The 26,223-nt window shown below is 38.8% G+C and overlaps 1 protein-coding gene across 1 annotated transcript in view; it reads left to right on the forward strand.

The window, feature by feature from the left end:
• Positions 1 to 470: 470 nt before the first annotated feature.
• The window catches only part of SRFBP1 (serum response factor binding protein 1), an 89,844-nt gene continuing 64,091 nt past the window's right edge, over positions 471 to 26,223 (forward strand). Inside the window, exon 1 of the mRNA XM_075740068.1 lies at positions 471 to 739. Within this exon, the coding sequence (XP_075596183.1) occupies positions 710 to 739 (30 nt within the window). The 5' untranslated portion in view covers positions 471 to 709. The remainder of the gene's footprint in view (positions 740 to 26,223) is intronic.

The following is a 26,223-nucleotide window of genomic DNA, read 5'->3' on the forward strand; positions in this document are numbered from 1 at the left end:
ACGAGAAAAGCAAAAATCCCAGATTATTTCTGAGATTATGAATGATTCGGGGCAGACGTGTCTTTATTTTAGGATTTCGAGGTGTACATCTTTTCAGGTGTTTGATTCAGCCAGCTGATGATGCAATGTAGCAGCACGAAACGCAACGCAACGCAACAGCGAGAAGTGTCAGGTTTAACCTCACGTGAGGCGAGCTCTTCCCAAACACGCGCCTCAGGCGAGGATCGGGATCCTCTTCCTTATCCCCGGCCTGAACCAGAAGAAAACTCATTTCATCCCCCACTTCGAAGGGAAACGGGACTCCGGGCTGGGGGGCCGGAGGCTGCGGGGCGGCCGGGACCCGCAGGGCCCACCCGCGGCTCGGCACGGCCCGGCACGGCACCCAGGCCAGCGCAGGCCCCGCGGCTGCGGGGGGGCGGGGCGGGGCGGGGCGGCGGGACCCCGCGGAACAAGGCGCGCTCGAGTCGCCCGGAAGTCGCGCGGCTAGGGCGGAGTCGGAGGACCGAGGCCTTGGAGATCTGGCCTAGAGAGGCTCTACCCATAGAGCTTCAACCGGGAGCGGGCCTGCTGTGGCGCGCACGGCGCATGTACGCGGTTTCGCTTAGCGCTGCCTGTGCAACGGCGTGGGGAGAGCTCGGAGGGGAGGCGGCGGCGGGGGCCGGGCCAGGGCACGGCGGACCGCGGACTTCTGCGAGCACGGGCCGGTGCCATGGCTCCCGTGCTGAACCTCAACAACGAGGTGAGCCACCCGCCCTCGTGTCCGGCGGGTCGGAGCAGGCCGGCGCGGCCGGTTGAGGAGGCTTGGGCCGCGGAGGGCCCGGCGGGGCAGGTGGAGGTAGCGGCCCTTGGAGAGGGACGGGGCACCGGGAGGGGAGGGAAGTGGCAGAGCTGGGCGGCGGTGCGTTACCCTGCGAGCGGGCCGGGCCGGCGGCGGCCGGAGCCTCCCTGCGTCCGGCGTGGCTGTGGCTGTCGCCATGTGGCCTGAGGCGGCTGCCGCCGGCCCCCGGGAAGCGCTGCGCACCGTGCCGGCTCTCAGCGGAAGGGCTGTGTGGTGACGATAGAGACCTGTCTTGCCAAGGTAAACCACCTTGAGGGGGGTGCTACGCGATTGTCGACATGTGTGCCTCGGTTCAACATCCTGTCAATTAGTGTCATATCATCGTCGTGTCGTGTCTTACTGGGTTTGCACTGAAGTTTTGCAGGTGATTTTAGCGGACCTACCAAACTCTCAGCTGCCTGTCTCCTGGATAGCAAATATATGGTGTCGCCCTATTTTCTTGGAGGTGGAGGAGCTGAGAATAAGAAATTAATGGGTTAGAGCTAAGTTCTTGTTCAGTAGCAAGCTTGGTGTTTCATATTTCTTTCAGAATTTCTTTTTGTTCTATAGTGTGGATTAAATTACTTAGGTGTGTGTGTCACTTGTGATGGGTTTTGACTACACATGTGCAATTCATTGTGTACAATAGCTCTGACACAACTAAACTGGCCTCTTTAAACTATTGTTGCAGCACCTAAAGAGCAGCTGACAATTCTGCAGATCATGTGCCTATCAGCTTCTGTAGAATGGCATTGTGTACTTCCAGGACTCCTAGATAGTACACATTATGGTTAAAGTTACTATTTGTCAGTAGCAGAACCAAAATGACAGGTTATACAAGCATTCTCAGATTACACTTGTATTTAAAGTAAGTTTTATGTTCTAGGCACATAGTAACTCTGGGAGATGTGGATTTGCAAGTCAAGAATTTAGTGAGAGGTAGCCTATTTGTCAGAAAAATGTAGCTTGATAATACGTAAAATAAAGATATTTACTTGGCAAAGTATTACAAGCTTTTGGTTCTTGGTATTTACAAATGTAAGGTCAAATGTTAGTGATTTCACGTTGAAATATGCCAGTGGATCACCAAAGAGGAGAGTACTTAATTCATTATTGAAGCAGGGATTTTTTTTTGATTGGTCAAGTTCAGGTAGTGATTCATAATCTTTCACCAACGAGGTACTCGTATAACAAGGGATGAACAAAGAAGCATTATTTGACTGAGGAAGGACCAAACTGTTCTTCATAAGAAGATAGAATACAGTGAGTTTCTGTACAAAAGATAGAAAAATTTCAGTAAAGACACTGACGATGCTGTTCCTTCTTATAGTTCAAACATCACCCTATCCTAAGAGGAATCTGAAAGTAAGTTCTTAGATTTTCTGGAGGTGGGAGCTTTCATCAGAGCTCGAACAAAAAGTAGGCATTCTCTAATAACAGGTCCATCTAAGATGTAAGGTAGTACAGAGATTGAAATGGTGGATGCCATGTCATCAAGAGGGACAGAAGGTCAGGCTGGCTAAGAGTAGTATGGAGACCTAGTGTGAATAGATTAAACAATTTTTTCCATTTTATCACCTATGCCTTTTCATAAACATCAGAGCTGTATTAATTACTGTGGTGACTAGTCATAAAGTCTGAAATAGGTATTTTCTTTACCAATATTTGGATATCCTCTATGCATTTATTAAAGTTACGGAGGTGCTCTTGTAAGAATGCATTTTACTGGTAAGAAATATTTATCTTCCTCTAATAAAGCTGAAGTGGTGGAATTTGAGCACCAATAATGTAATGATTTTAGAAAAATTCAACAGTTTCTTTAAAACATTAGACTTTCTTGTGTATTATTCCAATTTACTAAGGGAAAGATTTACTATAATTACAAAGCAGTGTTATACTGTGCACCTGTGGAATTCCACAATCAACCAATGCTAGGGATCATACAAATTTCTTCCCCCATTAGGCTATATCAAACAGGCATGATGTTAGTTGTGGCAGAAACAACTTTGTTACCCTTTTGTATCTGATATACCTGTTTGTCTTAGCTGGATTTACAGTACTTCTGTGTAAGGTCTTATAAATTCAACTGTATTATAGTTACGTGTTTCAGATTTTAATTCTGGCAAAGGCAGACTTCTGCTATTAATTAATATTATAAACTATAATGGCGTGCTAAATGATAGCATCTTAAGAAATTATAGGATGATAGGTTTCAAAATTTCTTTTACCAATTCATGTTTTATTTACAGGAAGAACAAATAGTCCAAGAACAGTGTTTCTTGGTAATGTAGATTGTCACCTTTCTTAATGTTAATTGAACTTTATTTTCTTTACTTTCTGTTATGTGTTTGATACTAGTAACTAGTAACAAAACAAATAGTTATTGATGTCCAAAAACTTCTTTGTTCTGAAGTGTCTACAACATTCCTGTAAACTGTATTGTTGTAGGTAAAAGTTTCACAGCATCTGCTTTGTACAAATAAGATATACCTGTTTAGCTTATTTCTGAATGGGAAGGATAATTCCTGACTGCTTTAGTAGGTAGCTTCAGTTTTGTGTAATTCAACAGAAGGAGTTGTTCTGGTATTACTGTCATGGTGAAAACAAAACACACCCTCACATTCTTAATGGAAAATTTTGTTAGTACAGTGTAAAAATCAAGCCTTTGGTTCCAGTATTAAAATGAAGTCTCTGTGTGTTTTGAAATGAAAGGACATTTACTTGGGTGATGATTTAACTTCATATCACCAAAGAAACTTGAAAATTGAATATTGTTATTATGTAAATCTAATTTTCCAAGGAAATGAGACAAATAAAGGACTGTGATGTGTGTCTCCTTTCTGACAGCTTTTGATTTCATTGGCTAATTTCAGAGAATTTGGAAAGTAGTCCTCAAAAGTCTTTTGTTTGGGGGTTGTTTTGGTTTTTTTTAAAACGTCATTTGGTAAAAGAGTAGTGCCTCCATGAAGCAACATGCTCCCAACTGTTCTGATCTAACAGGGAAGAAAGAATGAAAATGTCATGCTATTTAGGTGACTGTATGAATAGGATCTGAAGTTACTGTACAGTGGTAAGGATCCTGAGTGAAAATAAGTGGGAATTGCAGTTGTGATGAGGTGAAATAAGACAGAAAAATACAAGAAATTGGCCATAATTATTCAACTATTCACAGAATAATTAGTTTAGAAACACTATTAATAATTTTTTTTAATGTAAAGTTGTTTGTATCAGTGTAACAACTTCAGAAACTCACGTTATTTCCATGTGAACAAATGGGTATTGAGCCAAAAGTGTATAAATGTTCTTTTTCTTTTTCTCCAATTACATACGTACCTAGATAATAACAGCAGAAAGAAAGATCTTAGCAGAACCCACAGTTTACAAGGTCCAGTAATTTTAAGAAGCCACCATCTTGCTGCTGGCAAATAATGTGGTACAGTTTCAGTGTGACTGCATGACTGAAAAGTTAAGATTGAAGAGAGTTAAAAAACACAAATGTTTTTGTAATTCGGACACCCCATTCCCGTATGGGATTATTGCGTTTTGATTTCTATGCCCAAGGAAGAGTTGCAGAGGGAGAGGGAGTACAGATTGCAGAAAGTTAGAACAAAGTGAAACAGTGAAGACTAGAATTTTTCAGAAAGAGGAGTTAAATGCAGTGTTTCTTACCATTTTCTACTCATCACATTGTTTTATATAAGGGAAAACATAATTTGTAGAATGAAAACGTACAGTTTTGCAATTATTATGTATCAATTGCATAGGATCATGCTTTTGCAGGGTTTGTCTATATTAAGCCTTAATTGTATTCTGATTTTGTGTTTAATTTATAGGCATGCGGACTGAAGGAATCTTTTTAAAAAAACTATTGCTGTCTTCCATGCATTTCTTATTTTAAAAGAATTTTAGGTGTCTTGTCAGAGAATAGCTTCCAAAGATAAACTTTTGTGGAAACATTTGCTAGATGGCAGCATATAATCATCAACTGCCGTGGACAAGGGCAAGTTTAAAGGGAGATAGTTCACATTTAATGTGAAAAATGGTCATTGTTGATCAGCAATATACAATAGTATGAAACTGAAACCTTTGAATGGGTACCAACCCAGATTTGTGGTTTTTTTCAGAACCTGTGCTTCTTAAATTACGTTGTTCTGTTTTTACAGTCATGCTCTGCTACCCATATCATATGATTACAACAAATAGAGTCATAACTCTCTGCCCCCCTTTTTTTCTGTTGTAATTAAATTCTGCTTGCAACTACCTCAAGGAATTGAGCTACAGAAAGTACATGAAGCTAGTGCAAATGATGTCTGTATGAATTATTTTAAAAATAAGTGTTCTATCTACACGAGTGCTGTAATGGCTGAAGTTGAATATTAGTAAGGCATCATATTATGTAAAGCAAACTTATATCTTCTCAGAGTTGTTTCTGTCCATTGGACATACAAATTGAATTTGCCAGACTTGTTTGAGTATGGAAACTTTGTTATCAGGTGAATTTTTGTCTTAAATTTGTATTTATTAATCAATTGCGTGTGTCCAAAATAATTTCTCTATGTAATGTTACAGACCTCTTACTGAATTAGATACGGTTGAGCTTTATTTACAAAGCTATGTTTTTTAGGTAATAAAAGCTGATGTCTACATAATGCTTGTCATCCATGATTGTTCTTTTTTTTTTTCCTAAAAAAGACAGAGTCAAGATAAAAGCATATCTTCAGAGTAATGTATGTGCACACACGTTTTTCAGCCTGCTAAACAAAGTGCAGGTTCAAAAAACGTTACATGGGGAGCTTCACGGTGAAGCTCAAGGTGGCAAGTTCCATTCAGTAGTGTGTTGTGATACTCAATACTCAAGCTCTTTTATTTACTCATTAAACTTAGGACTGACTTCCTCACTTCTGAGTTATCTGGTCTGCAATTTAGATGAATGATATGTTCACAAAACAATCTGGACATATGGCTAAGGATTTAGACTGGTGTACAGGAAAGTGAAAGATAGATAGCATGGCAGATTATGAAAAAAATTCCCATGACAAAAAGCCTCGGGAAATAGCCTGAACTCGTGAAGCAAGACTGACATACAGTGTCTGAAACTGCAGTCTGAGTTATGTTTGTAGTCCTGTAAAACTTGCATCTTTTATCACGGGGAAACCAGAAGTAAATGTATATTTGGAGATGGTTGTATAATGGCTGCATTGGTCTGCTGTAGCATGGGTCGGTGTCATGTTTGTCATGTTGTCATTAGGTGGTCAGACACAGCTAAGATAACAAATGTAAATAGAAAACCAGTTACTGCATTTATACATGCCTTCACTCAGAAACTGCTGAAAAACCAAGTATGTGCTTTTAAAAGTAAATCACTTTTGGTGACCAAAGTTTCTATATAGCAATGAAAAAAACATGGTCTGACTGGGATATCAAGTGCAATTATTAAAGAATGGGGAGGGAGGAATTTGAGAGGGTCATGCATTCCTCCTGAAGCTGAATTGACTTGTATAGTCAGGAACTGCATCATGATTTTTGTAAGGTGCATTAAATGTGAAAAAAACAGATTACTTACCCCTGCTAGTCCTCAGTGCAGTATAGGTTTCTGTTATTGATACAGTAGGTCCAGCATGCTTGTATAAATGTCAGTTTAAAATTGATCCAAAATGAAATTAACTTAAATTTTTTTTGTCATTGAATGATCACCATTTTTGTCAGGAAACATTCCATACAAAGTGAGTTTAACACTTCTCTGTGGTATTTATTTGCAGTTACTTAAGATCTTCCTTATTTTCAGCCTTCTTCAGCGTGATGACTGTCACATCAGTCAGATATGATACGCCTCTCTGTGCTTTCATGACTTAAGATGATAATTTGGACATATAATTCAAGATTTTGTTTATTAATGGGGGAGTTTTTCTGAAGCTGTGGCTTCTCACTCTCCTTGCTCCTTGCCCATTCCAGCTACATGGTCCTGCCTCCCTGTTCTGTAAGCAGAATAAATTTTTTTGCTGGGGTAGTTTTCAGCTACTGCTTTAAGGTAGCAGGGTGTTAGAGGGAGTGAGAGGAGTGGGAACATGGGGCCAGGGACAAACAGGAGTGGAGGAGGAATGGAGACGGACTGTTCCCTTCCGGCACAGCAACCTGTTCAGTTGGCTTGGAGGGGCTGGTAAAACTGTGCTGTTCTTCATCTCAATTAAGTGTTTGTCTTTAGGCAGTGGCATTTCTGTGAAATAAGCATAAGATTTGGGGAGGGGGTTCAACCAGCAAAACCTAAAATAGTCAGGATGATTATATGATGTGCAATTGTGTTGTCTCCCAGGTGTTTATGTTACAGAAATTAATGGATGGTCAAGGCTACAAGGGCAGGAGAACTAGAGGGTTAAAAGAGAAAGCCAGAAGAGTCCTTATATTTGTCTGATCTTGATTATTTTACATAATGAGTTCATTGGAAAGTAGTTGCAAAACAGATTGAAAGAAGAATCTTATAATGTCACTGTTATACTCTAAATAAGTTTATTTTTTTAGAACATCATGAAGGGTATATCAAGGGGAGAAAAAATGCTCTTACCTGTTGCAAAAGAACTCTTAAAAAAAGTTGCAGTCCAGTAATAAGTAAAGCAAAATGTAATTTTCAGGAGTTGTATTTCCCACAGTAATCAGAGAAATGAACAGTTAGGACTTCTTTATTCAGTTTTCTTTAAAATTGCTTTTCACTATAATGAACAAGCTGATATGAGCATTCAGTTTTTAGTGTATTATATCCAAATGGCTAGTGTTACCTAAGGTATGTTGTGCTATTTTTAAGTGCATACCTGGTCCTTCTTTACCAGCAGTAAAAAAAGATTCCCAGATGGAAACTTTCAAGGTAACAGTGACTGAGTGTTGTAGGCATTACGGTGTTTAAAGCGGTCTGAAATACTGGGCAGCCAGTCCAGTGTGGTGATCCAAGCTACTCTTTGAAATAAAGTAGCTACCCCCAAAGATCTGTTTTGTGTGCCATCCTGTGGGCTGTGAGGGAATAGAGGAGTCCTTTAGGGCAATTAAATATTTCTGTGTACTGACTTTATAGCTGCCTGAAGTAGAGGTAAGGCATGAAATGAGATGTCTGACCAGTTATCCGGTACTGGACTGAGCTGTGAGATGTCTTACTGCTCATAATTCAAAATATCATGCCTTCTTTCAAGGTATGTCTCTGTCTGATGGGGAAAATGCTACATTTTTTTGTTTAATGGCGCAGCTGTTAGAAAACTTTCCAGTAGTTGAAAAAGCTGGTGTATAGGTTCCCTCATTCTGAGGTGAGTTGAATCCTGTGATCTCAATGACCAGCAGAGTGCACTAATCACGAATACTAACAAATGCTAACGCTGGGCTACTGTCCGGCAAAGAAGGGAGATTTTATGGGGTGAGGGGAGCCTGGTGGTGTATTTCACCAGTGGGAGCATTTCCGTAGGAAAAGTCCTTGGCAGTGCTCCAAAGGCTGCTTATCCAACAATTAACATAAAATACATGAACTCCCTCAAAGGAAATACTGGAACTCAGAACTTTTTACTCCTGAGGAAATTCTTCTTGCTGGTCTACTGATGAGTTCCCTGTTGCTATTTTGTCTCTGGCTTATGAGCCTTGTTTGTTCCAGCATCCAGTATGCTGGCCAAGCCCCTCACTTGAAGTAGAAACATTTGTCCTAGGCTCCCCCACATTGAAAAAGGTCTGTAATTTTAGGCTTTTCAGTTCTGGTAAGTGCCCCAATATCTGGACTGTTCCTCAGAACATGAGTTCTGAGACTGTTCTCAGCTATCTGCCAGTATGGTTAAGCTATATGAGAGAGACTTTGTCTCTCGGGCAATTTAAGTCAGCTTTAGGTTCACTTTGACCACTTCAAAATTATTCTTATGGTACAGTGGTTAGCAGTTAGATACTGTTGAAGAAATGCAGGTGCCTAGGATACTCTGTGGTCAAAATTGAAGCTGTGGTTGAATTCTGGCACTGCCAACATCTGCATATCCCTCGCTTGCATGTGGTCTTAAATACTTCCTTGAAGCTGGCCATACAGTATCTTACATATAGTTGCTGAAATCAGTCCGAAGTCTTGGAAAGGTATACAAACAAGTTACGAGAACTGAGAAAAAAGTAAATTTCTACACAATTCAAAACCAAATAGCTAATTTATTCCATGAGTTTATTTCTTGGTATACTGGCAAATCACTGCATTTGCCATGAATTACAAGTCTGTGCAAAGTTAAAAAGCAAATAGAACTTTCTCTTTAAACTCCGGAATACTTGGCAGCAGTCATTTTAGCTCTATGGAAATGCATGTAAAAATTCTTGCATTGCTTGTGTTACTAATAAATAATTCTAAGGACAACAGTTTCTTGAAGGAAAAGAAAATTATGCTAGATTGGGCTTGAATTCTGCTTAAAACAGTTCAAGTGTTAAATTACTGACATTCTTTTACAGACCATGTAAATGTCCTAAGGAAAAGGTCTTTTGAAAACTTATGAAATTTCCAAACTTATACTCTGTGAGATAGAATTCTGAGGAATTGTGGCTTTTTTTTTTTGTATGCCTAGGAACTGTTCCAGCAGCTGTTTCTAAAGTTTCTAGAGTTGCCACATCATCAGTTGTACTAATATTAACAGTAAATTCTGATCTGCTCTTCACACAGATTTTGTTTCCGCAGATTACCGAAGCAATTAAACATAGCAAACTATGCAGTTTTTTGCTTCTGGCAATACTATATACACCCGTTATCAAACTACTGTACTTCAGGACAGAAATGAAAACTTAGCTCAAGTGGTTTATATAAAGTGTGTGTGGTAGGCCACGTAGACTAGTAAGATGCTCTCATAAAACAAAACATCTGTGGTTCCTTGGTGTGGTAGTGTACAATAATGAAAAAAGCATGTAAACACAGTCATGGGAAACTTTGTAACTTTTATTTTAAAGGAACTGTGAGATACTTGCAGTACACAGTGTAGTCTTTTATCATATGTAATTTATGGGTATATATGCATGCATAAAATACAGTTTTAAAAATTGGTTCTATTACAGTAAATGTGCTTAATTGCTTACTGATGTCATTGCAGACATCTATCCACAACCTTTGCATTGCTGGGCCTGAAGCTTGCTGCCAAATGAAGAAGGAAGCAAGGCTGAAATGGGTGTAGAAGGGAAGGGGTAGTGTTGGATTTTTTCCTAATAGAATTTAGGGGCTTGGGGGAGGGAGAGTTCCTAGAAGGAGAATACTATCAATTGTGAATTCATTGCAAATTGCCAATTGGTATGGCAATGATAAAATTCCTTTCAGTTTGTCTTATGTTGTGGAGGTCAGTAGTGAAAAGCAATTAAGGAAAAAGGTTTTTAGTTAGCGTTTTCAGCACAAAAACGGCCAGCTACTAAATGCAGTGAGTTTTTTTGATTTTAAATCATAGAAGAGAAAGGAATTTAAAATTCTTCTACTGATTTTATATGGAAAAAAAAAAACCCCACCCAAACAAAAACCATTACATTATTTCCATTGCAAAGATGGGTCACAACGATACATGTTTGTTCATATGGCATTGAATACCAAGTGAAATGTATGTGTGTGTGTGTATATATATATTCAAAACTAGCTACTTAGAATGTAAACCAATTATCATTTTTTTTGAGTGCAAATATTCTGTTCATTTTTATTTTGGTGTATTTTCTGTTCTGTAGTCAACTTAGTCATGCATTTCTGTTCTGTAATTTTTGTGTTGAGCAAACAGGTCAAAATTAGGTCCAGTAGAATATTTGTGTGATGGATATCAGAACTTCCATTTAAGTCATCAGTAGGCTTGGTACTGAGATCTCTATGACACCAAAAGTAAGCTAGGGGCTCTAATTCACAAATTTGAGTGTCCTATCTAGACATCTGGTTGGATTCATTCATTTGTGTTGGAACCTAGTTTGTCATATGTTTGTAGACTTGTTTAAATTGTTTTTATCTGTGGTCAGGCAAATATTGGATATAAAGTGGCTCTCAGCAGTTGAATTGGACAAATATAAATTTATGGTAAGATACTGTTATATCTTGGTGTGATGAGAAGTTAGATTGCAAGGTCTTTAAAATTCATACACTGTGAGAGTTCAGCCTCAAAAATTCATTGCCCTGACTAGGAGCAGAAACGAGTACTAGTCCAGAGTGAGGAGTAAAATGTGAGGGACTTTTTCTTTCCTGTTTTTAATAAGTCAAATGTTGGAATTAGTGTTTGTCTTTCTCCTAAAAGACACTGTGTGTTAGGTGCAAATGTAAGCAGTGAATCTGGAGTAGCTCTTTGTTTGGAAGCTATTTTAGAAAAAGAATGCCATCTTGTGATTTGGCTTACTCAGTTTCCAAATAACTATAGTAATGAGAATAAGCCATTAAGTTTCAAATAAAAATCTCCAAACATGCTTTAAAAAGGCTATGAAATTGTGTTTATTCCTTTGTTATTTCTGTTCTTTTTTTCTTCTGCAGTTCAGGAGTTCTTAGCTCCTTTCCCTAGATTCTCACCTTGATAATTTCAGTAGAGAATGAGAACACGCCATCAAAATAAAATTGACCAATGGAAAACAAAACTTACTGCTCTGAGTGCAGCTCTTAATACTTTTAAAACTAAAAATATTGAAAGAACATTTATTTTGTCTTGCAAGAAAGCGCTTGCAAGAAAGCGCACCCCTTTTAAAAAAGCAAATTATTTAAAGCTAATGATGGAGCAAGGCAAACAGAAATGAGATTTTCTATGCAAGTTGCACATACAGTATCACTAACATAGAGCCACCAGTAAGTGCTAAGTATGGATGTCTGAATCTCTAAGTGGTTAGGGGAACATTTTCCATTAAATTTGTAGCCATTATGAGGTGTCAGGTAGATGGCATCGTAAAACTTCTTACTGTGATAACAGGCTAGCTTTGTTATTTTCAGAATCAGCTATACTTTTGGGATCCACCCAAGGGTACTGAGGGAGCTGGCAGAAGTGCTCACCAAGGCACTTTCCGTCATTTCTCAGCAGTCCTGGCTAACCGGAAAGGTCCCAGTTGACTGCAAGTTAACAAATATGACACCCATCTACAAGAAGGGGTGGAAAGAGGATCCGGGGAACTACAGGCCTGTCAGTCTGACATCTGTGCCAGCTAAGGTTATGAAGCAGATCATCTTGAGTGCCATCACACAGCATGTATAGGATAACCAGGTGATCAGGCCCAGTCAGCATGGGTTTATGAAAGACAGGTCCTTCTTGACTAACCTGATCTCCTTCTATGACAAGGAGACCCGCTTAGTGCGTGAGGGGGAGACTGGGTGTTGTCTACCTGGAGTTTAATAAAGCCTTTGACACGTTTTTTCACAGCATTCTCCTGGAGAAACTGACTGCTCATGACTTGGAAAGGTGTACTCTTTGCTGCGTAAAAAACCGGCTGGATGGCTGGGCCCAAAGAGTTGTGGTGAATGGAGTTAAATCCAGGTGGTGGCTGGTCACAAGTGGTGTTCCCCAGGGCTCGGTACTGGGGCCAGTTCTGTTTAATGTCTTCATCAGTGATCTGGATGAGGGGATCGAGTGCACCCTCAGTAAGTTGGCAGATGACACCAAGTTAGGTGGGAGTGTTGACCTGCTTGAGGGTAGGAAGGCTCTGCAGAGGGATCTGGACAGGCTGGATCAATGGACCAAGGCAACTGTATGAGGTTCAACAAGGCTCAGTGCCGGGTCCTGCACTTGGGTCACAACAACCCCCTGTAACACTACAGGCTTGGGGAAGAGTGGCTGGAAAGCTGACCAGTGGAAAAGGACCTGAGGTGTTGGTCAACAGCTGGCTGAATGTGAGCCAGCAGCATGCCCAGGCATCCAAGGAGGCCAACAGCATCCTGGCTTGTATCAGAAATAGTGTGGCCAGCAGCATGAGAGAAGTGATTGTCCCCCTGTACTCGGCTCTGGTGAGGCCGCACCTAGAGTACTGTGTTCAGTTTTGGGCCCCTCACTACAAGAAGGACATTGAGGTGCTGCAGCACATCCAAAGAAGACCTTTTCACCCTCCACAACTACCTGCAAGGAGGTTGTACTGAGGTGGGTGTTGGTCTCTTCTCCCAAGTAGCAAGTGATAGAGTGAGAGTAAATGGCCTCAAGTTGCACCAGGGAAGGTTTAGATTGGGTATTAGGAAAAATTCCTTCACCAAAACACCTGTCAAGCACTGGAACCAGCTGCCCTAGGGAAGTGATTGAATCACCATCCATGGAGGTATTTAAAAGATATGTAGATGTGGTGCTTAGGGGCATGGTTTAGGGGTCTGACCTTGGACAGTCAGACTCTGTGATCTTAAAGGTCTTTTCCAACCTAAATGATTCTATGATTTTTCTTTGCTGTTTTATGAGAGTACATTAGAAAAAGTCTGAGGTTATATACAGATATGCTAATGTAGGAAGGGACGAATGAATAGAGACTGGTTGCATGAGAGGCTGATTAGAATTGTTTTGAATAGCAACTGGTTCAAAGGAATGAATAAAGGATTTCATCCAGAGGCAAAAATCACTGGGGGGACTGCTGCAAAGGAAATGAGTACCATCGGAGCAGGAGAGCATATCTTACGCTTAGTTGCATGATGAAATAGGAATTCCAGATGATACAAAGCAAAAGGGCACTTGAGGTGATTGCTTGCTGGTGGAACAATTCAGAAATAATAAGAATGATGAAAGGAATGAAAGAGAGAGATAGCTGGTAATTCTTTAAATATTGCAGCAGTCAAAAATGATAGGTGAGTAAGGAGGTGTGTTGGACAAGAGGAAATAGGATGGGGAATGAGGAGAGCTCATAAGGAGAGGAAGTGTGTTCGCTATGGAGAAGCGGGGTATTTGAAGAAGAAAGTAGCAAGCTTCAGAAGAAGGCAATCCCCCAACAAAATCAGCAAAATTAGTGTGGGAGAGAAGTTGTAAGTGGCTGGTCAATAAATATACCATACCTGAAACAGATGAGTAATGTGAGAGTACTTGTCCTGTTACAAGGAAGAAGTTTTGCAGGAACCTTTGTGCACTGCTCCAAGTAGTTAGCAACTAATACTGGGATAGTTACACAACCACTTGTATATCTGGTATCTTGGCAACTGCCTGATGGAGACCTAATTTCTTGAAGGTATAGTTTTTAAGTAAAAGATTAGTGTATGTCAGACATCTGGCAGGGATAATTTAAGCTCTTTATTCCTTCTACTTTTCATACTTGTCCTTGTCCCCAGTTTCTATTTTATGTCATGAAGAAACTTCCAGGAAGAATGCAGATTTTTAGATTTTTCTCTAATTTTTCTTTTTTCTAAATACTTTCCCATGTGTTTGTGTTCGTGAAAAAGTCTCATCATGAAATCGATTTTTTTGTTTTAAACTGTTCACGGGGAATAAAGAACACTAACTAGTGTAGCAAGTAATTCTTTATTCCCACCAGAAAGAATTTTTCCTGTCCTTCCAAAAAGACTGAAAAGTAGGTTATATGGTAGTGCTGTTAAAATACCTCACTTTTTAAGTATGGGGTTTTTTCAGTTTTGGTTGGTTGGTTTTTTTTTTTTTTTTCCTAATCTGTGACTGCTTTGTGAGAGAGAAAGAGTTCCCACAAAAAACATAAGTCATAGAGACATGATGACATTAAGCAGAAATCGCCTTAATGGAAGAGCAGGTTTTTTGTGGAAAGTAGTATACTGTTTCAGAGTCTGGCAGGCCAATAATACTGAAACATGTTTAAAGCCAGCAGAAGCTCACCTCGCATTCTGGTGACTTTAGTCACCAGTCTTTGGACACAGGCTGAATATTCACTCTGTGTTAATAAGTTAGAAAAATCTGTGATGCAAATCTGGTTTTCCCTTATATCAATGTCTGTCAGAGTGTGGTCCCTGAGGACTTAATGCCAGGCACTGGAGTACCCTAGGTCTGAACAGGGGTTGTACTCATTGGATATTTTGTGATACGTATATTTTATATGCATGCTAGATGGCCTTGTGCTAGGGGCAGCATAGGGCATGTGAAAAGCCTTATGCTAGACTTTATAGTCCATTAGTAAAAGTCTGAAATCTGCTTTTGTTAGCATTTTTGAAATAAGGAGAAGACAGTTTTTGTGAGAAGGTATGCAAAGGTACCAAATTTTTTGAAAGTGTAAAACTACATATGCATCTCTTCTGTTCTGTCTTTTCTTGTTCTCTCTTTTCTTTATTAATAGAGGATTTCTTCCTTTGAAAATATGTATGTTAAATCTTTATTACATGTTTATTGCCATAGCTTTTTTCTAGACATACAAAAAATTGCTTATGATTTTTTCTTTTTTTCTCCTAGAACTTCATTCACTGTAACTTTTATTTGACCATTTGATTCGACTAGACATCATTCCTTGCTTTCCTTATATTCCCTCATTCCATAACGTGCCTCTTTATGTGTGATGGTTTTTGTTATGATATTGTGATGCTAGTTATATGAACATTTTTTTCTGTCTAAACTTCAGAAGTGTTATATTTGAGCATCAGACAAAAAAAGTAGACACTCTTGGGAGTTACAGATTAGCAACAGGAGAAAATTTTATCGTTGAAGTCTACTTGCATAACAGAAATTCCTTCAGCTTGCAACAAGAGTGTAGTACAGGGAGACCTTCTTATTCCTGCATCAGTAACTACTGATGATAGTTACTAATACAATGAAAATTAGATTTGTTGCAAGATTTAACTTCAGATATGGTTTGCTTCTATCCAAAAGTTAATTAAACTTAATATTGAGTTTTACTTTAGCAGTGGGAGTTGATAGTTGAGCCCTTCCCCTTTTTTGATGGGATTTTGAATATACCTAAAGAACTTTACTGCCTTTTGGTTTCCTAGTATTTTTTCCTTCTCTTGCATGAATGGACAGGGACAAATTTTACTGAAGAGCAATTTGAAGGAAAGTAGTTTAGATTTTAAAACAAAGTTTATTTTTCTTGTCATAGTAAGATCAGTTACTTTTGTTTTCAGTGTTCACAAAACCAGGTTAAACATATACTTTATAGGCAATCTAAAAATTCTGGTATGTATTTTTTTTTTTAATCATTCAGATTTATAGAGAAATGGAGAAATGACTTATTCCTCATTGACTTATTCCTCAGCTGATGCTGAGTTGTGCTTTATTTGTTTAATCAACTTGAAACCATTTTTCCTTTGATTCCTTTATGCCTGCATAATCACAACTATATAGTGACATTGAAACAGAAATTTTGAAGTGGATGAGGCTTAGTACAAAATGAGTGGTTATGTTGAATGACAGATTCACAAAAACAATGCATTTTCCGGTAATATTAAGATATGAATATTTGCAAAATGTTATGCTGCTATAATGCTGCCTAGGCTTCCCATTCATTCCTTGGCTTCTTAGTGTGTGAGACTAGTGTAAGCTGAAGGTAATTGCAGTAATTATAAACATGTTTCTTTAACTATCAGTATTCTAATTTCCCTTGAACTTTCAACCACCAGATTAAAACCATCAGTCCAACGAGTGTGGTAAGAATAAAATGTATGTTCAAGTTGCAGAACCAGTGATTCCTGGCATCTTACAGCTTTGAGTCCAAACTTCATGCAAGCATCCTCAGTTATTCCTCTGTCTCTACATTTTTTTTTTACTGTATTATCCTTGGAGTTGCTCTCTTTGAGCACTAATTGGTAACTGTAGTTATGGCCCATGTTTCCCACCTGTTTGGCTGATCAGGAGATATGACTGGTCTTCTGTGGCTGGTTCAGAGCCAGACGTGCTGGCAAGTGAGTATGGATGTACTAATTGTCAGCCAAAATGGAAAAGATTTGTGTTCTGTTTATGTATTTCTTACATGCTAGGCATGCTAATTTTAGTCATTATCTCCTGCTTGGCTACCAGTTTTCAGAGAATGTGCAGTAGCTCTAGCCTGTGCTGATTTGTCAAAGCTGGTTTCTGTTTAGTAAGCTCAAAAGTTACTGGGTAGTGATACTGACAGGCAAACAGTGTGATGACAAACTTAATTTCCTCAGAAACCAGGTTAACAAATTTGATTCCAGAATATACAAAGTTTTAATGTTCCATTTTCTCAGGATAGCTGAGAAAAGTTGTAATGTATTGGCTCTAAGGACTCTGAGGTTTTTCTGTGGTGACTTAAGAAGCCAATAACACCATCTCTTTGGAAAAATAATCATTAATTAAACTCATTTGGAAACACTGAGCAGCAAATAAATTCTGAAAATCTAAATTTGAAACAAAGTTGAGAAAGTGGTACTTTTAAGATGATACGAACACAATATGTTTTAAATATAGGATATGTTTTCCTTCATTTTTTTGAGCATGTAAAGAAAGTGATTTATCATAATATCAATGTTACATAAAAGTAGTTATACACATTGATGTCATGTTTAAAGAACTTCAAGTCTAAATAAACTCTTAAAAAGCAAAATTATAAATAATCAGCTTGGCTGGCAGTCTTCAGAATTTCCTTCTTAAGCTTTGACTCAGCTCAGGTGCTGATTCTCTGCTTTAAAAGCCCGTCATAAGCTGTGCCACCCTCCTAGAGGCAAGTAAGTGCTTTCAGTGGATGTTGTCCAAAGCACTTCCAAAACAAATGCATGGGAGGTGACTCTCCCCTTCTACTCTGCTCTGGTGAGACCCCATCTGGAGTACCGCATCCAGTTCTGGGATCTCAGTACAGGAAAGGCATGGACCAGTTTGAGCAGGTCCACAGGAGGGCCAAGAAGATGATCAGAAGGCTGGAGCACGTCTCCTGTGAGGACAGGCTGGGAGAGTTGGGGTTGTTCAGCCTGGAAAAGAGAAGGCTCCAGAGAGACATTGCAGCAACCTTTCAGTACCTGAAGGAGCCTACAGGAAAGCTGGAGAAGGGCTGTTTACAAGGGTATGGATAGGACAAGGACTAATGGCTTTAAGCTGAAGGAGGGTAGATTCAGACTAGATATAAGGAAGAAATTTTTTGTGGTGAGGGTGATGACATACTGAAACAGGTTTCCGAGAGATGTTGTAGATGCCCCATCCCTGGAAACGTTGAAGGTCAGGTTGGATGGGGGCTCTGAGCAACCTGATCTAGCTGAAGATGTCCCTGTTCATTGCAGGGGAGGTTGGACTAGATGACCTTTAAAAGTCCCTTCCAACCATAAGTATTCTATGATTTTATGACTATTCAACAGTCAAATGCTATATGGAAGTAAAGTGGCATGTAAATGAGGGAAGGTAGAGAAAAATATAAGGGAAGCAGCACTGCATTTACAGTTTGCCAAAGTTTAGTCATTCTCTTACCATTCCCCTCTTGTAAACATTTCTACAGTGCACTTTTTGAAGTGACTGATACCCTATGACTGAGACAATCAAACAGAGGTAGAATAAGGGAAAATGATCTGATGCACTGGCTTGTCCTTTCAGTTGAGCTGCCAACTGGTTGTTCTGCTGCTGCTTTTCTTGCAAGATGGAGTGGTATCCATTCAGATGCTTTAGTTCTACATTCTGTTGCAAAGGCATTGGTACTTAATAGACCTCTTCCTGTCTTATGTTGCAGGGATTCTTGCATCTCTTAGTTCTGTCAGACAAACCGGTCCCTTGATGTTTTGGGGCTTTGACAGATGGACTGAATTTAACTTGAATTTAAAGCACATGCTGATCTGGTACCAGGCAGTTAGAAGAGAGAGTTCTGGCTCCTTGATGGTGGTTAGGCCAATACTGTGGTTCGTGAATTGTGGTGAACGCTCAACAGTGTTACTCAGGCTCATTTTCAGATAAAAGGAGGTTAATCTTTAAAATCTATACATTAACCTGAGTCATGTTATATTTTTAAAATATGCTCAGAACAGGGGTGTAAGTTTGTAAGCATCTTTTGACTGGGTCTTTTTTTAAACAACTGTGCAGTTTCTACAGATAAGTGCCTATCTTGAAGTGGAAGAAGAGGGAGTAGCCACATGACAGTGGATCTTTAAAGGAGGAGGGGAATAAAAAAAAAAAGCCAAAGCAATCACACACACCACCCCACCACCCCCCCCCCCCCCAAATTAATACTGGAAACACCATTGTTGCATTTCTGACTTTGTTATGTGAAAGGTGTCATGCACAGTTTTGCCACAATTTTCTTTTCATGATAGCAGTTCAACTCTACAGGTTTGGGTAGTGTTTGCAATTTTTAGAATTAATGCAAAAAAATACACAGATTGATTGTGAGTTAGTATAGTCAAGGTAAGCTGTTATGCCTCAGATTATGCAAGTGTAATAGAGATTTCTAGTGTTGCCATGGAAGCGATGTTCTCTTTTTCATTTGCTTTTAAAAAGTTCACAATTTGAAGAGAAGGGAAAAAATGCTCACCACGCTCATTATTTACCTGTGTTCATCCTGATAATTCTTGTGCCACTATTGTAACTTTTGCTATTACTGTCTTCCTGTGAAATCAAAGTGTAAGGGAGTGTGAAATTCACATGTGGCTTCTAGTTAGAGCTCTGGTCTAATTAAGAAATCCTAGACATAGAAATCCATTGATTTGAGCTTGGATGTGTTGACTGGCTTGATCACATCGCCCTGCAACATTCCATGGAAATATTTTTAGCAGAGTGCTAGCTGGGGTCTTTCAAACTCATGTCCAGTTCATCAGTTAAATACAGGCTTAGAATCTAATTTTTATTTCCATGTAGTGACCTATGAGCTGATTTATATAATATAGCATCTTTGGGCCAGTTTATCACAGTTATTTCTTACCTGGACATTTACAACTACTGCTGTTTATTTAGGGTTTAGAAATGTGTCTAGCCAGCTCATGATCCTCGTTTGGACTTATGAGCTGAAGTGCTTTCTGAAGTACTACATAGAGCCTGAGTCCATACAGTGAGACACCAACTTTGAAGCAGTAAATCCATTAAATTTTAGTCTTTGGCAATGAGCAAGTAATTCTAGACTAGCCTTACTCCCTCCCAACTATCTGAGATATTTGGAATTGCTTTTCAAAACCTTTAGATGAAAATGATCTTTGCTAGCAGTCAGAGTACTCATTGTGGTTTCCACTTGGAGAAGTTATGCTAGAAATGACAACTGTTCTCCATGCAGGAGGAAATACAGTGCTATATTGAAAAAAGAAACTCATATTTCAGTGCTTCAGTTGAGAAAGTACAAAGAAAGCAACATGGACAGACTGTGGAGGAAGGGTTTGATGGTAGCTCATGAGGAGTGTTTGCATTACTTCTCCCATGAGACAGGTGGAAACATGCCCAAGTGGTCAGTGTGCTTTTTCCCATTCATCGTTAGGCACCCCTCTTGTGAACCTGACAGGGTGAGTGCCCAGAGGCTGCAGGTGTTTTGGTTTGCGGGTACCTCCAGCTGGTGATGGTGCTTCTGCCTGCTTTGGGCAGCAGGGTGGTGTATTTTAAACCAGAAAAAGTTGCCTCGTTTCATGAACTTGTTTATATGTTGTTAGATGTATTGTGATACAGTTCAGTCCACTTGGTTTGAACCTATTTGCATGTAGCTGAAGATGGCAAAGGCAAGATGAAGACTACAGTGGTATGACACAGACACTAGCTGAAAAAACTGTATGTTTCTTAGCACTCTGTGCTGAGATTTCATCCTTACATTAAATGAGGGGATAGTTCATTGATTGTAGTGTGATTTGTTGTAGCCCATCTCTCTGTGTCCTTTTGTACATTCTCACTTTGCTCTTTTGCCCTGGAACTAGCTAGTGTTTGTGTGGCCATGAGGGGAAACAGTTCAGGAAACTGATCTGGCTGAAAACGCACCTTGTTTTGGTTTTCGTAAAGTTAGGATAGGTGGGATTTTCCTTTTTTGTGGATATATATTTGTGTAAAACTGACCTGGAACTGAACAACTGAACCCGGATACACCGTATAGGTGCATTTATGTTTTCTTGATGGCTTATATATGTTTTTATAATGCAAATATATAAAGCTATAAGAAGTCTAAGACTGGCTATTTCCAGATATACTTTGATACACTGTAATATAGTGATTCTTTTTCTGAAAAAGAAAAAAATAAACTTGGCAATTCCTAACTTTTCCTAAGAATCTAAAAATCGTTAGATCTTTCAAACTGACATTCCAGATAATAGAGAGAAATATTTGTAATGAAGTTCCAAAAACATTTTTTCACTTAGATTATTCACTCAAAAGATTATGTACTATTGTTAGTTCTGGCTAACATGGGATCCAGCTGCAGGTGTTTTGAATTTTAAAACTCTCTGTTGCCAAACAGCACCAAAAATTAACATTTAGAATACTCTGTTGCCATGGTAGTTTCTTGGTTAGAAGACTGCCAAGTAACTATAAAATGAAACCAATGCTTTTGGTGTGCCCTAAAACGAGGAAAGGAAAGAAGATCAGTGAGAACTGAAACATTACTTAGTTCCATGTTTTTCTTGTAGGTATTAGAGAGAACTTGAATTTCACTTTTTTTTTTTTTAAGCCAGATTTCTTGCTTGGACATTTGTTGATGCATAATTTAAGCAACATATGTGACTGGTTTTGGTGTGGTTTTAACAACTTTTTCCCTTTCTACATTAACAATGCTGCTTAAACTTGAGGGGGTTCAGAAGCAAATTTGTTAATGCATTAAAATCAAGAAGCTATTGTATACCTTTGGGCACGTGTACATATTTTTTTCATTTTACTTTAAGACGTTTTTATGTTAATGGATCAGATTCTCATTTCAACTTGCTAGGGTTCACTTGGTATGAAAGGACTTCAGTAAGACTGAGATATAGCTTGTACCTACAATTTTATTTATCACTATCATTCACTCACTAGACCCCATCTGTGCAAGTATGTGGTAGTTTGTTGATAGCAATATAATGAGGTATATTTAAAATAGATTCTTTCCTGAGACAGAATTTACAAGGTAGATTTTGATCCTTTCTCATTGTCATCCCACTCTCAGGTGTGAGCTTCATGTTGGATAAAGGCTTGAGAGCACAGGAAGAAACTGAAGCAGAAAAGCAAATTCGGAACTACCCTCTTCCCCCCCTCCCCGAAGTATCAAGTAATAAAAAAGAAGAGACCCTGTATTGCAAAGTGGATGTGGACATGTCTATGTAAAATTATAGAACGTTCTTAGAAATGATATCTTCAAACTGTAAATGAATTTTTTTTGCAGTTGTGTCTGGTCCTTGAAGACAATCTTCATATAGGAGAGACTTCATGTTGAGGGAGAGGAGGGAGGCTTCTGTTTAATGGCCGTGTGTTTGTATAGCATTATGGATGTTTCAGAGCAGTCTAATCTCTTATAATTAGTTTTTTCACTGGATGAGGTTAGGTGCAATGTACTTCCTGGAGAACAGAATGATTTATCTTCTCTGGTTACTTGTACAAGAACTAGGACTAGACTGTGTGCTGGCATAAAGCAGAAGTGGATGAAGAAACTCTAGTCTGTCTAGTGCTGGTTGTTTAAGGATTTAATAATTTGTCTAAGTGCATTATTGGGTCAGGACCAAAATGTTCAGCACCTCATGGGCTGAAGCCCAAGGAGAACAGTTGTATGTACTTCAGGCTGCTCAGGGGAAAAAGACATGGCCATCAGTTTATTGGCTTTCATGCATTTTAGATAGCTGGAGCTGACTGCATAAGTAAACTTACTAACTTTGAGTTAAGAAGAATTTAAGACATTCTGGGTCTTTTAGGTATTTGCATGTACAGTACTAGCTTTTGTACATGGTACCATGAAAAAAACACTTTTCATATTGTAAACCTACACAGTTCTTCTAGTATTTCAGTGATTTTGAATAGAGTATATTCAAGTCATGGGCAGAAACATGTTATTGCTTATTTTTTCTCTTAATCCCTTGGATTAATATTTTTTAAAGAATGCTTTGGTTTTGAGAGGTTTTTTTGGTCAAATATAGTTGATACTGTAGTTCAGAATAGACACATACCTTTCTTGATACATCTATGAATTTTTAGTCACACTTTTTTTTTTTAATTGGCTGAACACTAGCTTAGTTTGGAGGCATGTTGCCTGTACAGACCCCAAAACAAGTTTCAGAAGTAGCCAAGTATAACATTTTATTCTAATGTAGTGTTCCTTTGAGAACTTTGCTGCTGTTGTCTTAAAAATGTGAAGGCAAATACCTTTGACTACTCATGTGAATTTGAATGTAATATTGTGCCTATTCTGTCATTTTGTCCACATTGCTTGGTGTGGTTTTGTTGCCATCACCAGTATGAGGACTGTTCTGTAGTGATTTAGGTTTTTGGAACCTAAACTAGGTATTTTTTTAGTTTTTTGATCTAAAAATACATCAGCTTTCTCTTCAAAAAACTTGAAAATTTTCATTAAAGGTTTTTTGCAGCAGCTTAATTGTGTGGGAGGCTCTTAAAATAGCTTTCCGTTCTATTACACGTGTGTTTTGTCTTGTATTATATACAATAACCATGTCTCATTAATTTAAAAGGGATATGTATGTGATCAGAAGCCCATTCCAGTCCAACACTGACTCAGCCCTTCCAAGATTTTTGTTAGTTGAAATTAAGCAATTTGTAACTATGACTGAAATATCAGTATTAAACCCAATCTATTTTCTTGCAAAAAGCTAGAAAGAAACTTAGAGATCAAAGGTATGATTAAAGAATGCTATGTCAGTTTCTCTACTTTTATTCCCCTTGCTTGGGCATGAGAAGGCCTTGGATGTGCTGGGGATTGGGAAGGGCTTCATTGACTAACAACACATAAGAGGACAAATCTCTGGGAATGGTTATTCACCCTTCAGAGGCAGGAACAACCTAGAATAAGAAGGCAAAGTGGATGAAGCTGTTGGTTTCTCCCTTCCTCAGCTGGTTGAATACAGTTCTTGTGATTCCTTTAAACGCTTGTTAGATGCATTTTTTGCTGGAAATCACCCTTTGGGTTTGACATATACCCTCTTGTGCCTTTGTACCATGCCAAGTATACCCATCTGTCCAAATTGGGGCTCTTTTTATTGCTAGATACTGCAGCTGCTAACAGTGAGTATGAGGAGCTATGTAGATTGTGCTGAGGTCAGCAATTCCTGTTATAATCCCCCTCAGTAATGTGCATTCCTTGAACAAAGGTAACTTGCAGGAGAGAGTTTCTAGTTCTTGTCTGGCTAGTATTCTACTGATCCTATTCTGTGCTCTTTGTTTGCCCTTTCTCCCTTGAAACAGCAGCAGCTACAGTCTGTCTGTGGCTTGAAATGACTTGTGTGCAGTTGGCTGGTACTTGTCATGTTTTGTGGCTGTGCTTACTGTAGGTTGCAAGCTATTGGGCTGATGGAGTCTTCTCTGTGTGGAATACCTGCAGTCCTGGAATTTTTTTGCATTTCACATTTGTTTAAGATTTGTAGTAATATAATAAATACTTATAATATGCTGTGGAAGGCACAATGCAGAATGGATGTGATTTTTATTCCTAACCATAGGTTTTGAAAAATGCTCATGCGCTTTCAGGCTAGGCTTGTTTTCAAAAGTAAATTCATTTCCCCTAGGATTTCTTTTAGATTTAATAATTTATATATTGTCTATATCTATTCTTACTTACACACTACCTAGTCTTACTATTTAAGAATTGTAATTAATAAATATGTACTAATCATTAATAAACAGATATATGTTAGTATTAATAAATAGTAATAGCTAATTGCCTTATAGATAATTTTTCCTACAAAATAAGAAGTGTCTAAAACAAAGGAAAGCATCTCTTGTTCTTTGTTGCAAAGAATCCTTGAACTGGTTATTTCCACTTAGAATTGCAGGCTTCCTGAATTTCCAGGGATCCTAGAATGTGTTCCTCCTAGTGACAGAAGAAATAGTTTGCTCTGAGATTTGCCTGTGGTTATAATTATTCTTTTGCATTTACTGCCACCTGTAAGTAGATTAAAAGTCCTTATTGCCTTATTGTCTTAAAGCATTGGTAAGTCTGACCCTGACTTTTACTGCAGCCTTTCTAAATTTCAGTGCAAAGACTTCTTTTCTTGTTGTCTTTTCTTAACCTATTTATAAGAAATACTATTTTACTTATTATAAGTAAATGTTTGTTACTATTTTTCAAAATCTACTACTGTTTTTGATGGGCTTTTTTGTTGTTGGGTTGTTTGTTTGTTTGTTTCTGTTTTTCCTCTAGAGGAAGTTGCCTATCTCACTTTGTAACCAAGAGGCAGATAGTCCAGCGAGTCCTAGGAGCCACCCTGGTGGTCTAAGCCCCATTGTTTCAGGCACATTGTAAATCTAAAGCAAAACTTTTTTGATTTCTGTCCCAAAGAGCTGACTGCTTTCTTGAGAACTTTGTGAGTACTTCCAAGAACACAGTTGATGCATACTGTCCCGTGTGAAAGAAGTGACTGTGGATTATATAAATTGATATTCCTAGTCTGCCAAAGAGCGAATACCTTCCCTCATTCCTGCTGTCATATGTCTATACACCCTTCATTGGCTGACAGCAGAGGAGGCTGGGTTTTGGCTCTGGTAAGCCCCGGAAACATGCTGTGTCTGCCTTAATTTTTCTACTAAAAAATACATTACAATTTTTTTTTTTTTTTTTTTGAGAAAGTTATATATACTTTGTGGTTGGGTACACAGTAACTAATATGTAAAGTATGAGCTATTTAAATTCAAATGTGTTTGTAGCTTGTGGATGTTTTTAATGGTTATTTAAAAAACAAAACAAACAACTCGCCCCCCAAACTTTCTAAAAAGGCATACCCAGTTTGCTTCTGAAGTGTCAAACTCTTTGAACATGCTACCTCTTAGTACCTAAGAGGTATTCAACCTGAAGATGCTTTATTTTCTTTCTTCCATATAAAAGAAGATGTAATATGGACAGCTGTGATAATTCCATTCAATATCTTATAAATTTTTGCATGCTTAGATGGCAAATTGTAATGTTAAGGATTTTGTACTTAGCACAGTGCTGCTGTCTAGCGGAGACTTGGCACAGATGCTTTTTGGCACGTGGTTTCTGCTGTTAACTGAAGTAGAAATGCTTGTAGGTAGACCTGCATGCACAGTTACTTTCAGTAGGGTAACCAAGCTAAGTACCAACCTTTGCTGTACAAATTTTAAAAGAGGAGACCAATTTTAAGTCAGCCATTCTTGTCCCAAAAACCTTCTTTGCCTTTTCCCTTCTCTCTGTGCAAGTGCCAGTAACACTGCCCCAGTACAATTCCTCTCCCCTACTTTTTGGGAAAGTGCTGCTCCACATGCTCCTTCTTTGCCATGACAGAGGCAGACATAATCAGCTGTGTAAAATATGTGGGTGTTTTTGTGTTGTTTGGTTTTGTTTGTTTGTTTTGGGGTTTGTTTGTTGTTTTTAAATAAGTAATTGACGTGGTTTAGCCCCAGCCAGCAGTGATCACTTCTGGTTCTGGCTCTTGTGCTCGTGATGGTCCCGGTTCATCATCATCTTTCACTAAGCAAACCAATTTCCTTGGGTATTTCTTTTTGTGTATAGGGGTGACTGATACTGGT

The sequence above is a fragment of the Balearica regulorum genome, chromosome Z, assembly GCF_011004875.1.
Source record: "Balearica regulorum gibbericeps isolate bBalReg1 chromosome Z, bBalReg1.pri, whole genome shotgun sequence".
Taxonomy (NCBI): domain Eukaryota; kingdom Metazoa; phylum Chordata; class Aves; order Gruiformes; family Gruidae; genus Balearica; species Balearica regulorum.